This window comes from Periplaneta americana, chromosome 9, assembly GCF_040183065.1.
Source record: "Periplaneta americana isolate PAMFEO1 chromosome 9, P.americana_PAMFEO1_priV1, whole genome shotgun sequence".
NCBI classification, from domain to species: Eukaryota; Metazoa; Arthropoda; class Insecta; order Blattodea; family Blattidae; genus Periplaneta; species Periplaneta americana.
In genome coordinates this window covers 63,377,280-63,391,157 of record NC_091125.1, presented here as the reverse complement: position 1 = coordinate 63,391,157, position 13,878 = coordinate 63,377,280, and the positions used below count along the sequence as shown (strand labels likewise).

Sequence of the window (13,878 nt, the reverse complement as noted above, 5' to 3'; positions counted from 1 at the left end):
GACTTCTGCACCATGACAATGTTTCCCCCTCCCCCCCACCCAAAAACACTATGACAGTCTCTTGCATCAGCTGTACTCACAGATATAGCCCCTTGTAACTCTTCCCCGTTTCCAAAAATTAAATTGAAGCTCAAGGCTTTGATACTGTTGAATAGATCAGGCCGAAACCCAACAGCTGCTTCAAGTGGTTGGAAACAAGGATTTTCAAGGAGCATTTTAAGCATAGCAGAAGTGGTGGGATTGTTGTATTAATGCAGGAGACTGCATCGCAATGAGGTCGCAGTTGTAAAGAGGTAAATGAAGAACTCAATGCCCATGTGATTTGAGAAGCTTGCCTTTGATTTATCACTTCAAAGGGAATGGAGGCCAAATATAAATTACCAGTAGGTATTTAAATTTTTATATACTGCTCTGGTTTCTTTTGGATGGCACCTCCATATTTTTCCACTTCCGTAAGACACCTCATAAGTAAATTTTAAACAATGTTGAGACTGATAGTGTTATTGGAAGTCTTACTTTATCTGTTTTCAAATTTTAACATAAGATAAGGAGCCTTCATATAATTGCATTATTGTATTTATATTAAGTTCGTCGTGTAATGTTCTTTACAGGTAATATGTATTTTTAAAATACTGTTAAGAAAAATTGTACATTTATTTTAAAACCTTTTGAAATAAAGTACATACAATCACATAGAAAATATAAATGCGAATAAGCATGATACAAAATTAAGAATAATATTAAGTAAACTTGCCATTAAAATTACAACTAGAGTATAACAGAACTCTTTCACATGCCTCAGTTCATAAAATCACAAACTTTTGTAGGAAACAAATTTCATGATACACAATTTCTCAAACTTTACAATACCATTGCTGTAGTAGCCAAATTTTCATCATACAAATTGAGTAGTTTAATATCAAAGACGGACATCTGTCGTCTCCATAGTTTTGATCTAAAGGCAATTTTTTAATTCACAGTGTTCTTTGTAATATTTAACACAATCTATTTTGTAAATGTAGTGTTAATTGCATATGGTTTCACTATAACTGGAAAGAGCATGAAAAATTGTATAAAAAAAACCAGAGCTATCTAAATTTCGATTGAGGTCAGATGTCAGTCTTTGATATTAAGCTACTATTATCTATACATAATGTTCCAGACATGCAAATATGCCCCATACTCATCAATCATTACTAACTATGACTCTGATGACAAATTCAGCTAAATTGAAGGTTCCTTTGCATGTTAAAGAAAAATGTTACATATTACATAAAATTCAACTAGAGTCAGAATATGTATGCAAAACAAATATTGAAATATGCATGCAAATGGATAGCTACTACTGCATATATTGAAAATCACCCAGATATTCCTTGATGTAATTTCTACTTCTATCACAAAGTGTAGATGTTCTTTCTGCATCATAAGATATTAAAGGTTCCCATTACAGAAATAGAAAAGAGTATTGTTGCCAAATTTACTTAAACATGAAATGGTAAAAAATTGTTTTTCTTTCCATAACTATTTTTGCAAAACAAAATGTCACTTTGGTAATAAATCTGTGCATCAAAATGAGCAAAATACAGCGAAGTGTGCATTTTCTGACACAGAAACTGGGCACACTAAACATTTATTTTTATGCACAAACAGGTACAGTTTTGAAATGAATGCCCTGTATATATATATATATATATATATATATATATATATATATATTACTTTGCATACATTTCAGAAGGTTACCTCCGATAACATGCATGTTGCATAAAGATCTGGGCTGTGGTAATAACACATTGGATTAATACTGATATGTTATAAAAAGATAAAAATACTAAGTTTCACTTCTGTTCAATTCCATATTTTTCAAACACACATTACTAATTCACTTACATACTAGGCCTACAGTGAAACATACATGTTTACACGTTGCATAGTCTTCTTATCTAGTCATGAATCCTGCTAGATTAGTAAAATGAGTCAGTTAGGAATGTTGCAACTTTTCACACACTGTTCTTAGTACTTAATTTAAAATCATAATTTGATGTGCGCACAAAATGACAGTTTTCTTTTCATCATTACAAAAATAGATTAGTCAAACAATGTAGTACTTGTTAAAATGGTCAAAATTATAATTTGTCTTCTTTAAATTAAAATATCTTTCATAATATTGCAATGATAATAATATAAGACATGATCAAAAGAAACCATTTGTTTTGTCTTACATTTGAGCCAACAGTAGCTGGTTGCATGGACTTTTGTCAGATATTTCTTAAGAAACCTCACATTACTGCAACAACAAAGATGAGTAACTAGTGTGAAAGCATACTTCTGCGATTGCATGCTAAAATGGTGTTTTATAGTGAAAAGTATACTAGAGCTGAAATACATAGGTCAAAACCACCATGTAATGAACAAGCACAAAAAAAAATTTGAGAAAGTTACAGAGTTTCAGAACAAATGATTAAGTGAACAGTCAAAGACCGAATTTGTGGATGGTATCAAATAGTGACGGGTTCCTTAAAAGCCATAAGTACCGTAATTATCAGAAAGTGACGGAGCATTGGAAAGAATGCCTGATGCACACTGAGATTTCTTCTATTGTAAGTCACCAAGACATTTCGGTTTTACTGTCTGTTATTCGGTGTCCAGTTGAATAGTTCGTTCAGACGTAATTTGTCCATTTTTTTAACAAAATTATGTATCTAGGTAATTTTTCCACTAAAACAGCTATTTTAGAGTTTTTGAAGACTTAAATTAAACTTCTAACAGCAAATGCCGGAAGTATAGTTCAGTATCTCCAAAATAATCAATTTCAAAACAAGATAATTTCTTATGGTGCTGATAATACATTGGTCAATTTTGGACAATAAACGTCTGTTTATCAAGAACTGAGACATCCCCAGAATAAGGGTGTAACCAACAAATCTATAATATACGTTTAAGGAGAAAGAAATATAATTTCAGGGGAATATTTCATTAGGCCTATATATTCTAGCAGAACCATTTGACTAATCAAGAATATAAGTTTATTCAGTTATTGGATCCAATAAGTAATTGTTATAAATGAAGCTTCAAAATTACTTTTTCCATCTAAGTTACATATTTCATTAATTTGATGTTACATCCTTTTTCCAGGGAGGTCTTCAATTATAAAATCATTCCCCAACAATGCAAATATGGTAGGAGGACATTCTAATGCTCACTTAATACACAAATTAGCAAACCATGACCTCAAACTACTTTATGATGGAGAAAGCTTTATATGAAAGTGCAACAAGGTTTCTGTCATTTGTAACAGTGGATAGAGTTCTGGCTTATTGACTTGCTCTGAAATCTTTTTTTCTCAACAAAGGAGAAGATGATTGCTCAGAACTCGTATGATTGTTTTTTTTTTTTTTCAAACAGTGGAGGGAAAAGTAAACAATGGTTCTTAAGCAGCTGAAAGGTATCCTTGAAATTCACCTGTACTACTTTTTTCATAATTTGATGAGCTTAATGTCAACCACTTTAAAAATACGTTGAAAGTGATTTTATTCAAGCCACTGACATTTTATGCTGTATTTCACAACTTTAAAACTGAATTAACAAATCGACGAGATAAGCGTGTTTTTTTTTTCCGACACAAATTAATGCATGATCTAACTATAGATGATCAAGACAAATTTAGAAGCTTTGGCATCTATTACTTGTGCCAACCGTTCATCTTAAAAATGATATTGAACTGAATGATGCACTAGATGTAGCTGATAAATTGGGAGTTAAGTATGATGGTGATGAGTTGTCCTCTGAATTTTATTATATAAACAGAATTCAGTCAGACATAATTTAACAAGTACAGAAGATTCTAGTTCACAGCATGTAGGTAATTAATGTTTGTGAAAAGTGGAAATTATTTTTCGACAATGAATCAAGCTCACATTTGTTGAAAATTGTGCAGCACATATTTGCTATTCCCTCAAGTAATGCTTGTGCAGAGAGAATGTTTAGCAGGATGAACTGCTTACAAACAGCAATGGTCTTAGCATTTAATTTATTTTAATTTTTCCATGTCATGCTTGGAATTTGCAGCTTATGTTCAGAACAGTGGAAAAACTAAACAACTTTTGGATTGTACAAAGTCTGATAAAAAATATAAATTTGTGAGAAAATATACCTAATATCCAACCATATCAAGTGGGGGGGGGGGGATAAATTCTTTCCATTATTTATATACCAGTAATAAATAAAAGAAAATACGGACTTCCATTTCTATTTTCTTTCTTCTCCCATACTAATCTCCCACTTCCTACCAATATTTTTGTGTACCGGTATTCGATTTTCCAGTAAAAAATAGTTGGCAACTCTATGCTAAATTGAATATGAAGGTAACACATTTTTCAACTAAATTAGACTACATTTAACATTCTCAAAGTTATATGAATGGGTTTCATTTGTTCATTCCTCATATTACCTAACACAACTTCCATAAAATGCAATAATTCCTTAGACTTGAGTAAGTACCATTATGAAGGAAATGTATCAAAACTTTAAAATTTAGTTTAGCCTGAACATTTTGTTTCTAACAAGTCTGCAGTTGGGACTATGTTGGCAGGTCATCAACTTCATTTAAAGTATGCTTAAGAATAGTATCAAATCCTTGGTACAAAAAATAACCTTTAAATTTGTTTCCTTTCAAATATAAAGGATACCAAAATCTATCGTCTGGCCACATCTTCTCATAAGGAATTTCATCTGTAGAAAACCACTGTGGTTTCATTTCTGAAAAATATACACATATTATATAATTTTTACAAGATAATCAACAATTCATGAGAGCAAGACGTATTTAGTATATACTGATAGTATAGTATCTTGTTCACTATACATAAGGATGTAAGACAGCCACATAGCAGCACTTCTCTTTTACAGATATAGCTGAATTCCACATTAACTGTTTAATTTTGTTCAATGGTAATAAAAATGTTCTAAAATAAAATTATATGCACAACCATGTAAGTATACTATGAAAAATCTTATAATAGAAAAGAGTAGTAGTAGTCGTGGTGGTGGTGGTGGTGGCGGCAACGGCTTAAATCTTTCAAACTATTACAACATTACGTATCAGAAGCTCAAAATAACTGCAAAGACATTAACTCTTTTTTCTTTTTGTTAAAAATGTAAGCATTTTGAACCTTCGTATTGTTAAGGAGTTACACATTACTGTATGAACAATTTCCGGTTCTATCTTCTGGAGGAAGGAAGATAGTTCTCAAATTGAACTTCGGATAGAGTTTTAAAATTAAATCATAATCCAAAACAAAATAAGGAATCATTCTGATAACACTGATCATATGAAGAATACTGTTGTTCTTGATGTCTTGTGGTTACCATGCTAACCATGTTGGCAGGTCATCCATTTTATTTAAAGTATGCTTAAGAATAGTATCAAATCCTTGGTATAAAAAATAGTCTTTAAATTTGTTTCCTTTCAAAAACAAAGGATACCAAAATCTATCGTCTGGCCACATCTTCTCATAAGGAATTTCATCTACAGGTTCAAACCCGGCCTAGGTTAGTAATTTTAAAGGATAAAATATTGAGTCTGATTTTCTCCAGGAAGGAGGAAAAAGTGAAGTAAATTTACAGCACTCTATCCTGATAGAGGGCTCTAGGCAAATTGGCCTGTCATTTCTTACATAAATTGAATTTTACTGCTGAATAATCTCTGAAGTTGAAAATGTCATTAAATAAAATAATACCACTACTACCACCAAGAATAGTCTTCATTACTTTCTCTCAAAATTGAAGATCTACATATAGATTCTATCATTGAAGAGTATAATTCGTTAATGTACTAGTAACATGCAATTTTAGGTCAAACTTGTTCCACTTGAAATCTTATGATATAACAATGCAACAATGGAAACCATTCTTTTACTGGGAGTAAAAATTGAAATATACCCATATTTTCTGCCTTAACATAAATAAAATCAACGAGAGACAAATTAATATTTACCTTCTGATTCTGTTGGGTCACCTTCAAATTTGGTAACATCAAATACATGAACTTCAAGTATTACAGGATCACCAACAAATTCAAATTCTAAAATTCCAGTTTTGGTCATATTCTTTGCAATTAGACCACTCTCCTCTTCAAGCTCCCTGCAATTTCAAATAACATAGGGAGACCCGAAACAAAACTTAGAAATTAAACCAAAAGTAGTATAAAGCCAATGTATCATATTTTCTTACATAACAAAAATTAAAGTTAGTGGTACTATTTACCTAACTGCACCTTCATAGATTGTCTCTCCATTTTCTACTTTTCCTCCAAATCCATTCCATTTGCCTTCACCAAAACCTTTTTTCTTTAGTCCAAGAAGAATGTCATTTGCTTTACGCACCATGGCAAGTGTTAAAACTTTCCGAGTCATCTAAAAAAATTATATAAAACAGTTACAATATTATCAACTTTATTGCGAGCTACACAACTTTCTGCATGAATATTTTTTTTGGTAATAAGCCCTATCTGCGTATGAAAAAATCAACAAGAATCAGTCCCTAATTGCCTAATTCTCCGAGTATAATTTACCCACCAAGTTTCCTGCTTTGTAGACAAGTGTGTCTTTGGACTAATATCTAAACTGATATTAGAAATGTATGTGTAGGACGTCTCATGAGATCTAGAGACCTCTGCTGCCAAACCAGGAGACATAACATAATACAAGGAAATCTAAGATATATCAATAGGCTGGTGTATCATAGACTGTATAAAAGAAGTACCCTCAAAATAAAATTAAGGAAATAAGTTAGTCTACAGGCATATATATATATATATATATATATATATATATATATATATATAGGCCTACATATACTGTAGTTATATTTAACATGGTTTACATGCGTAAAATTACTAGATGCTCTATGAAAAGTTAAATTGACAGTAGCCTAATTTATTAATTGTGTACCTATGTTTAAGCTCTGATCACATATATTACAGATTGGCCATCCCCATGCTTAAATCGGTAACATGTGGAAGAGAGCAACCACCAGGATCGCCACTGTCAATTGGTAACGACTGCTAGATGAAAGTACAGTTGCTCCATGCAACTCAAATGAGAGTTAACACACAGTCTAGTAATTACAGTCATGAAACTTGAGTTGATGAGGGTACTAGGAACAATAGATTATGCCAGTACTGTTTCACATGGTATGTGATGAGGCGATAGTAGCGGTACTAGTGGTTAGCAACTATCTATGGATGCATATTCCCTATGTATTGAGCTACATGACTGTAGGCCTATATACTAGACTGTGGTTATAACGTGACTTCTTCTAGTCGTTAGATGGCAGCTTATAAAAGTTGTCTTCAAAGCCCATAAGGCTGACCAATCTATTATATGTATCTGGGACTTAAGGTAGCCCTATTGCATTGGAATTAACTGACAGCTAGTCTGCTTGATAAATTCTCTTTGAGATTTTTATCCTTTAAAATCTAGCAATTTACTGAATCACCATACAGACTCTGTATCATTAATGTGCCGAAAAATAATTGGCATTGAAACTAGCAGCCTATTCTTATAAGGTTAATGAGTATTTCATTCAATTTTGAATGCACGTCTTAATGTGGTGGTTAGTCTCTACAGAACATCAAGTGGATACCAGTAACGTGCTCATATTTTTGTTACTAATCTTACTAGTTGTTACATGCAATACTATTTTAAGTGCAAAATAAATTACCGGGGAAAATTTCAGTATGCGGATTCCTCACTGACAATTATATCTCAGAATACTAAAAAGAGCAGATTTGTCTGCGTTTATAGAATGCTCATCATTCAGTGCCAAGAATTTATTTTGTGTGCACAAGGTTGGAATTTTAAAGTAAGAGGGAAAGGAAGGATTCCATTTTCTGAAATTTGTCCAAATATAGGGAAGTACACTAATTGGTTATTAGGCCTAATATGAAATCATTTTACCTTTCTTACCTTTACTGTCCTGAACAACGAGTTAGATACTATAGAGAGGCTGAAGACCTCTGATAAGCGCTCCCTGCGGAGGCCAACAGTACTATGGATCGTTCCCTAAAAAACATGGCGGTCTATAGTACCGCCAGCCTCCGCAAGGAGTGCTTATCAAAGGTACACGGCAACGAGTTGGTATATGTATTAAATTTTTCAGATACATCAATATTTAATTTAAACATTTCGCTATAGGTTTTGTAAAAAGCTTATTTATAAATGAAAAAAGTAATAATTAAGACTTTAAAATTTCCAAAAATGTCTCATTCCCTCGGATTTAAATGAAATGTATCGTAAATCATAATATTCGTTGCTGGATAATTAAACCCTCTCAATACAGGTACCATTGCCCCAGAGAATTATAAGATAAGACGGACTGAGCATAAGCGAAATGTCTGTATTAATAAGTTTGCACCATCAAGATCTTAGTATTTATTGTGTTTATAGGGCCTAATCCAATTTTCTTTTTATTAATGCGTAGGGCTCTTTTTGTTAACAAAGAGGAAAGTTAGCACTTGCATCACACACAATTTGTCATTATTGTTCAAAATAATTTAAGAACAGTTTTATTCTGCAAAACCTCTGCTTAGTTGCGAGACACGTGTGAGATCAATGTTTGTTTTAAATTATATTAGACTACACGATGTTTCTATCACGCGACAATATTTGTTTCAAATTATATCAGAGAACACGATGTCTCCATCACGCGAAAAGAAGTGTAGCTAGCTGTGGCTCCTGATGTTTCTGATAACAATGTTAATCGTAAGTATCTTATTGTTTCAATAAATGTGGTGAGTTATGATCATGAGTAACTTTCTATTAGTGTCATTCTTTAATTATTATGTTGCATGCTAAGAGGTTATTTGTAGTTTTAATAATTGCAGTTTTGAAAAGTTCTCTGTGTTAATTCCAATTTCAAAGAATTTTTCTCAATAACTTAATTACTGGATTTTTTTTTTAATTTTCGCCACTACCTTTCCTATATTTTACTCCTATTAGTTACAGACGTCGTCTCTCTTGAAATCACCTGGTGAGCACTGAATTACATAATTTCATATTAGGTTAGACTAGCTGTAAGGTCATTAAATTTGTGACGAAGTTAAGAAATTATTTATTTTTCTTCTGCCAAATACATTCATCCGTCTTTAGGTGTTTTGCTTTGGTTGCATTGTGTATAGCTTGTCATTTAATATCTGGGCTATATTTAGTGAAAGTAATAAAAACAGGCCTACAGCTGTTATAAAACGTGAAGTTTTGTGTGTATTTTACTTTTTACTTATTAACATAGTCATAATATGTAACTCAATTCACAATAATACTAACTTCATCACAGTCATTTCCTACACAACATCCGAGCCACGCCCCTTTGTTTTGACTAACCGAAACATGGCGGACCAAAGTTCAATTGTCTTCAACTTTCTGAGGTCTTTGGCCTCTCTATAGTATCTAGCTCGTTGGTCCTGAACTTCACAACTCGCGCTCGTTTACAGTACTCTCAGGTTAACCAAACCAGAGGAATATGTTCATAAGTAAGAAACTATCTTTATTATAAAACTCAATGAACTTATTAGTTGAAAGGAAAATATATATCTCAAAAGCTGTGTCTGTAAGGCATAACAAGTCACATAGAGTTTTCTCAAAATGTTTTCATAATTTAGGTATTAATATGTTATGTTGGCTCCTCGATAATCTTGACTACATGATTTCACGGTCAAATACGTTCTATAGAAAAAAATGATAGCACGTCAGCAGTAATAACTGATGATAAAATTAAACATTTGTAATTTTCATAGTCTCTGTAATAATTTCTGCATATATTAGTTAGTTTATTTCAATTATAATAAAGCCTTTTTAGAATTAATGAAACCGGAAGTAGTCGCCATCTTTGTAACTGTTTTGTGATTCGTCAGAAGTGAATGGGGTTGTCATAATTACTTATGTTTCGTTTTGGCTGTTAATTATATATAAATTTCCGCATTTTCTCTACAGGTGAATGAATTGATTTTACAACAAGCAGTTTTTTGTGAGAGGTAATTTTAAATAGTATTTACAATAGTATCCATACAGTGCAGTTCTTAGTCATACCCAAGTAACCTTATCTTTGGTTATGGAATGCTCGAGGCCAATTTCGTAATTACAGAGCTATAACGAATAGTCACTACTATTAAAGATACGTGTCCGATTATATATTGTAATATATCGGTAAAGCCACATAAAATATATTATTTCTGTAATTTGTTATTTAACTGTTTCGTTTTTTGTATTGGTCTAGACCTACTTACGATCATTATGGGATTATGATCACGTAGACGTGTGACGTTTGTCATGGATTTGACATTGGTTATTTTAAGTTAATATGTGGTACAAGAGGACCATATACGTTAAGATACTGTTGAAAAATGGACATGAATTCAATAAATTTTATGTTACAATATCTTGATACACCATAAATTAGTCACAATTTCATGTTCATACTGCATTATGATGTTGAATACATGTCGTATTGACAATTCCCTATTTCACTTGAGTAGTTTGAATACCACAATATATTCCATTACCTGCAGATAATCGATATTTCTTCTCCTCGTAACTTTTGAAACACATTTACCGGTAATGTTTATTACATCCACTCATAGAGTAGGGCTAGAGGATACATTGATCTTAGTATGTTAAATTTTATAATTTTTGGTATTCATTTCAATAGGCATATTGTCCACATTTACTTACGGGGATTAGGCATAATACTTCTGTCGTAAAATGTATTTACACTGTCAGTTCATTGTAGTAATGTAGCTACAATATCCAGATTGTGAATATATAAGCTCTATTGTATCAGAGTAAATTCAGCCGAGACCGTTATGAGACTTAAGGGTAAATTAAAACAACCAATATCAGGATAGGCCTGTGTTAAATGTACAATACTCTTTGCATAGGTATAAGATTATGTTCTCATTTCCATGGTTAACCCATTAACCGGCCTTCATACTAAAGCACAGTAGATTTACAGAGTTTAAAAGGAAACTATTTCGACTACACGAAATTTACTCATATCATTGCTCAGCATTTTAAAGTTTGTGCATGAAGACAGTTGCATTAATCTAGCCTTGATGTAATCTTTGGTTTGTAAAAACCAGTCACAAAAAATACTGCCAGCTAACGATTTGTATCCATTATTGTGATACCGATAACACTATATAAACAAAGGTTGATACAGGTGCAGACATTACAAATTAGTATCATGGATTAATATTCTGGTGCAACTCATTTGCAGTTAAACATTTTTTCTTTACAAAGGAAAGCCCGAAGGATAATGTTGTGTGCATAAACGAATTCTTAATGTTTTTGTTACAGAGCAAAGTATATTTAGTACTGGTACTAACCAGAACACTAATTTTAATACAAGACACAAATGTTTAGTCAACTGTTCGAAGACAGGTTTGAACCTCACAAGTGATATCAAGAAGCCACCACTTATGAGACAACTAGCCCAGTAAAAAATGAAGTAGTGTGGCCAGTTCCTTTCCCCCTCCAATGCATGCATCGCCGATTAGCTACATATTACACTAATCAGACTTCAGATGCATACAAACAATTGTTCTTCCTCTGATACATATTGTCAAGTGAGATGTAGGCCTACTGCCTGATAATAGAAGTACATATCAGACAGAACCTCAATCAGTGGACACTGTTAGTGTCAGTTGTTATAAAAAAAAAATTCATTATTTATGTAGCTATTACGGACTTCATTGCACTGCCTAATTATATCTTGAAGCTGTGAAGGTCAAGAGAAAAGGTTCAGAACAGAATTAACAAAATTTCTCTATATTCGAATAGGCCTACATTCTATTCAACTGATTGTAAGTAGGCCTACCTATCTATGTATAAAAAAAATTGTATGTTGATAAGTTGACCAGAGATCAATGCTGTCATTCAACATTGTAATGCTCTACAACCAAATAAATAAAATATACTCAGCTGATGAATTGTTTACTGTTATGCTTGTCTATGCGGATGATGCGAATATGTTAGAAGAAAATCCACGAACTATTAGGGAAAACACGGTAATTTTACTTGAAGCAAGTAAAGAGATAGGTTTGGAAATAAATCCCGAAAAGACAAAGTATATGATTATGTCTCGTGACCAGAACATAGTACAAAATGGTAATATAAAAATTGTAAATTTATCCTTTGAAGAGGTAGAAAAATTCAAATATCTTGGAGCAACAGTAACAGATATAAATTACACTCTGGAGGAAATTAAATGCAGAATAAATATCGGAAATGCGTGTTATTATTTGGTTGAGAAGCTTTTGTCATCCAGTCTGCTCTCAAAAAAGTTGAAAGCCGGAATATATAAAACAGTTATATTACCGGTTATTCTGTATGGTTGTGAAATTTGAACTCTCACTTTGAGAGAGGAACAAGTTAAGTGTTTGAGAATAAGGTGCTTAGGAAAATATTTGGGGCTAAGAAGGATGAAGTTACCAGAGAATAGAGAAAGTTACACAACACAGAACTGCACGCATTGTATTCTTAGAATCATTAAATCCAGACGTTTGAGATGGGCAGGGAATGTAGCACATACAGGCGAATCCAGAAGTGTATGTAGAATGTTAATTGGGGCCAGAGGGAAATAGACCTTTGGGAAGGCCGAGACGTAGATGTGAAGATAATATTAAAATCGATTTTGAGAGAGGTCGGATATGATGATAGAGACTGGATTAATTTTGCTCAGGATAGGGACTGATGGCAGGCCTATGTGAGGGCAGCAATGAACCTCTGGGTTTTCTAAAGCAATAAGTAAGTAAGTATGCTTCTAACCTGAATCTGCTTGCTATGTATTGTATATTTTATAATGACTTTTGACTTGTTCAACATGTCAAAGCTACAGTGCTGATCTGTGGGATACAATAAATGAAATGAAAAATTACAATAATTAATTAAGTTGTGTAGCAGTGTAAGAAATATTTAGTGTTGCTTTTAAATTTGCTGAAAGAATGAACAAAAGTAAAGCTTGCTTTCAAAATGCAGACTTTTGGAAGCTTGAGAGGACATGGTTAAGTAGAGAAGCAGAAGAATACACAGTACTATATTCTTGATTACAGCCCCCATAAGTGCTAAATCGAACAAGATAATAAAGCTCTGGTTTACTGGAGGTGCTAAATCTGGAATCATTTTATGACAAACAGAACAGTTATGGTAACCATTTAACATCTCTTTTGAATCTTTTAAACTACAGAAACTGTTGCAGGTGGGAGAAGAACAATATAGGCCTAACTTAAGTCTGCCAGAAAAAAAAAAGTTATGAAAAACAAATGAAGGGATATTATTAACACATGAAATGTCTTACAACAAAAGTTAGTAGGAATATGATTGTATAGAAGTAGTTACCAGTAAATAAATAAAAAAAAAAAAAACTGGACATTTTAAAAGAAGTTTGCAAAACTCCTAACATTTAACAAGTAGACTAATCAATGATAGACTAATTCATAAAATTAGACGTTGGTGTTGTTAAAAGATACTTTGAAACGACATTTCAGCTTCTTTAAGAAGTAAAATTCAAAATCCTAACATTAGACAAAGTTTCAAAATTCCAGACCCAGAATGATTGATTCTTAACATAATGAAATGTTAAGACGAACATTTTTTTCTCTGCTTCCTTCTTGTAATGAAAGTGTAAAGAATGAAGATTAGGCATTTCAAGTGACAAATTGGAAGCTGAAATAATAACAAAATACCATGAGTGAGATTCAGGTCTACAAATTAAATGCATAAGCCTCACTCATGAATTCATGACTCAGTATTCATGTTTACATGTATAATTTGTTCTGTCTTTAATTAAATTGATTTGTGAATCAAGTACAATATGAATAGA

The 13,878-nt window shown here is 32.4% G+C and overlaps 2 protein-coding genes across 8 annotated transcripts in view; one reads left to right on the top strand and one right to left on the bottom strand.

The window, feature by feature from the left end:
• Nucleotides 1–635: 635 nt before the first annotated feature.
• LOC138706013 (oxidized purine nucleoside triphosphate hydrolase-like) lies at nt 636–9,457 on the bottom strand. 3 transcript variants are annotated; one of them, XM_069834902.1, is made up of 4 exons: nt 7,962–9,457; nt 6,268–6,416; nt 5,999–6,144; nt 636–4,761 (listed from the first exon to the last, which is right to left on the bottom strand). In XM_069834902.1, exons 2-4 carry the CDS (start codon nt 6,414–6,416, stop codon nt 4,583–4,585), a joined length of 474 nt encoding a protein of 157 aa, XP_069691003.1. In that variant the 5' UTR covers nt 7,962–9,457; the 3' UTR covers nt 636–4,582. The 3 variants fall into 3 exon arrangements, with proteins under 3 accessions (XP_069691003.1, XP_069691002.1, XP_069691004.1); XM_069834901.1 differs by having other exon boundaries at nt 7,971–9,457; XM_069834903.1 differs by lacking the exon at nt 7,962–9,457 and adding an exon at nt 7,726–7,813.
• A 413-nt stretch (nt 9,458–9,870) lies between these two features.
• Nucleotides 9,871–13,878, top strand: part of lqf (epsin homolog lqf) — a 78,740-nt gene continuing 74,732 nt past the window's right edge. For 2 of the 5 annotated variants that reach the window (XM_069834900.1, XM_069834899.1), the window contains exon 1: nt 9,880–10,033. The gene's annotated coding sequence lies outside the window, so the exon portion shown is untranslated. Of the gene's footprint in view, nt 10,034–13,878 lie in introns of all 5 variants that reach the window. The other 3 variants (XM_069834895.1, XM_069834896.1, XM_069834894.1) reach the window with 3 other exon arrangements.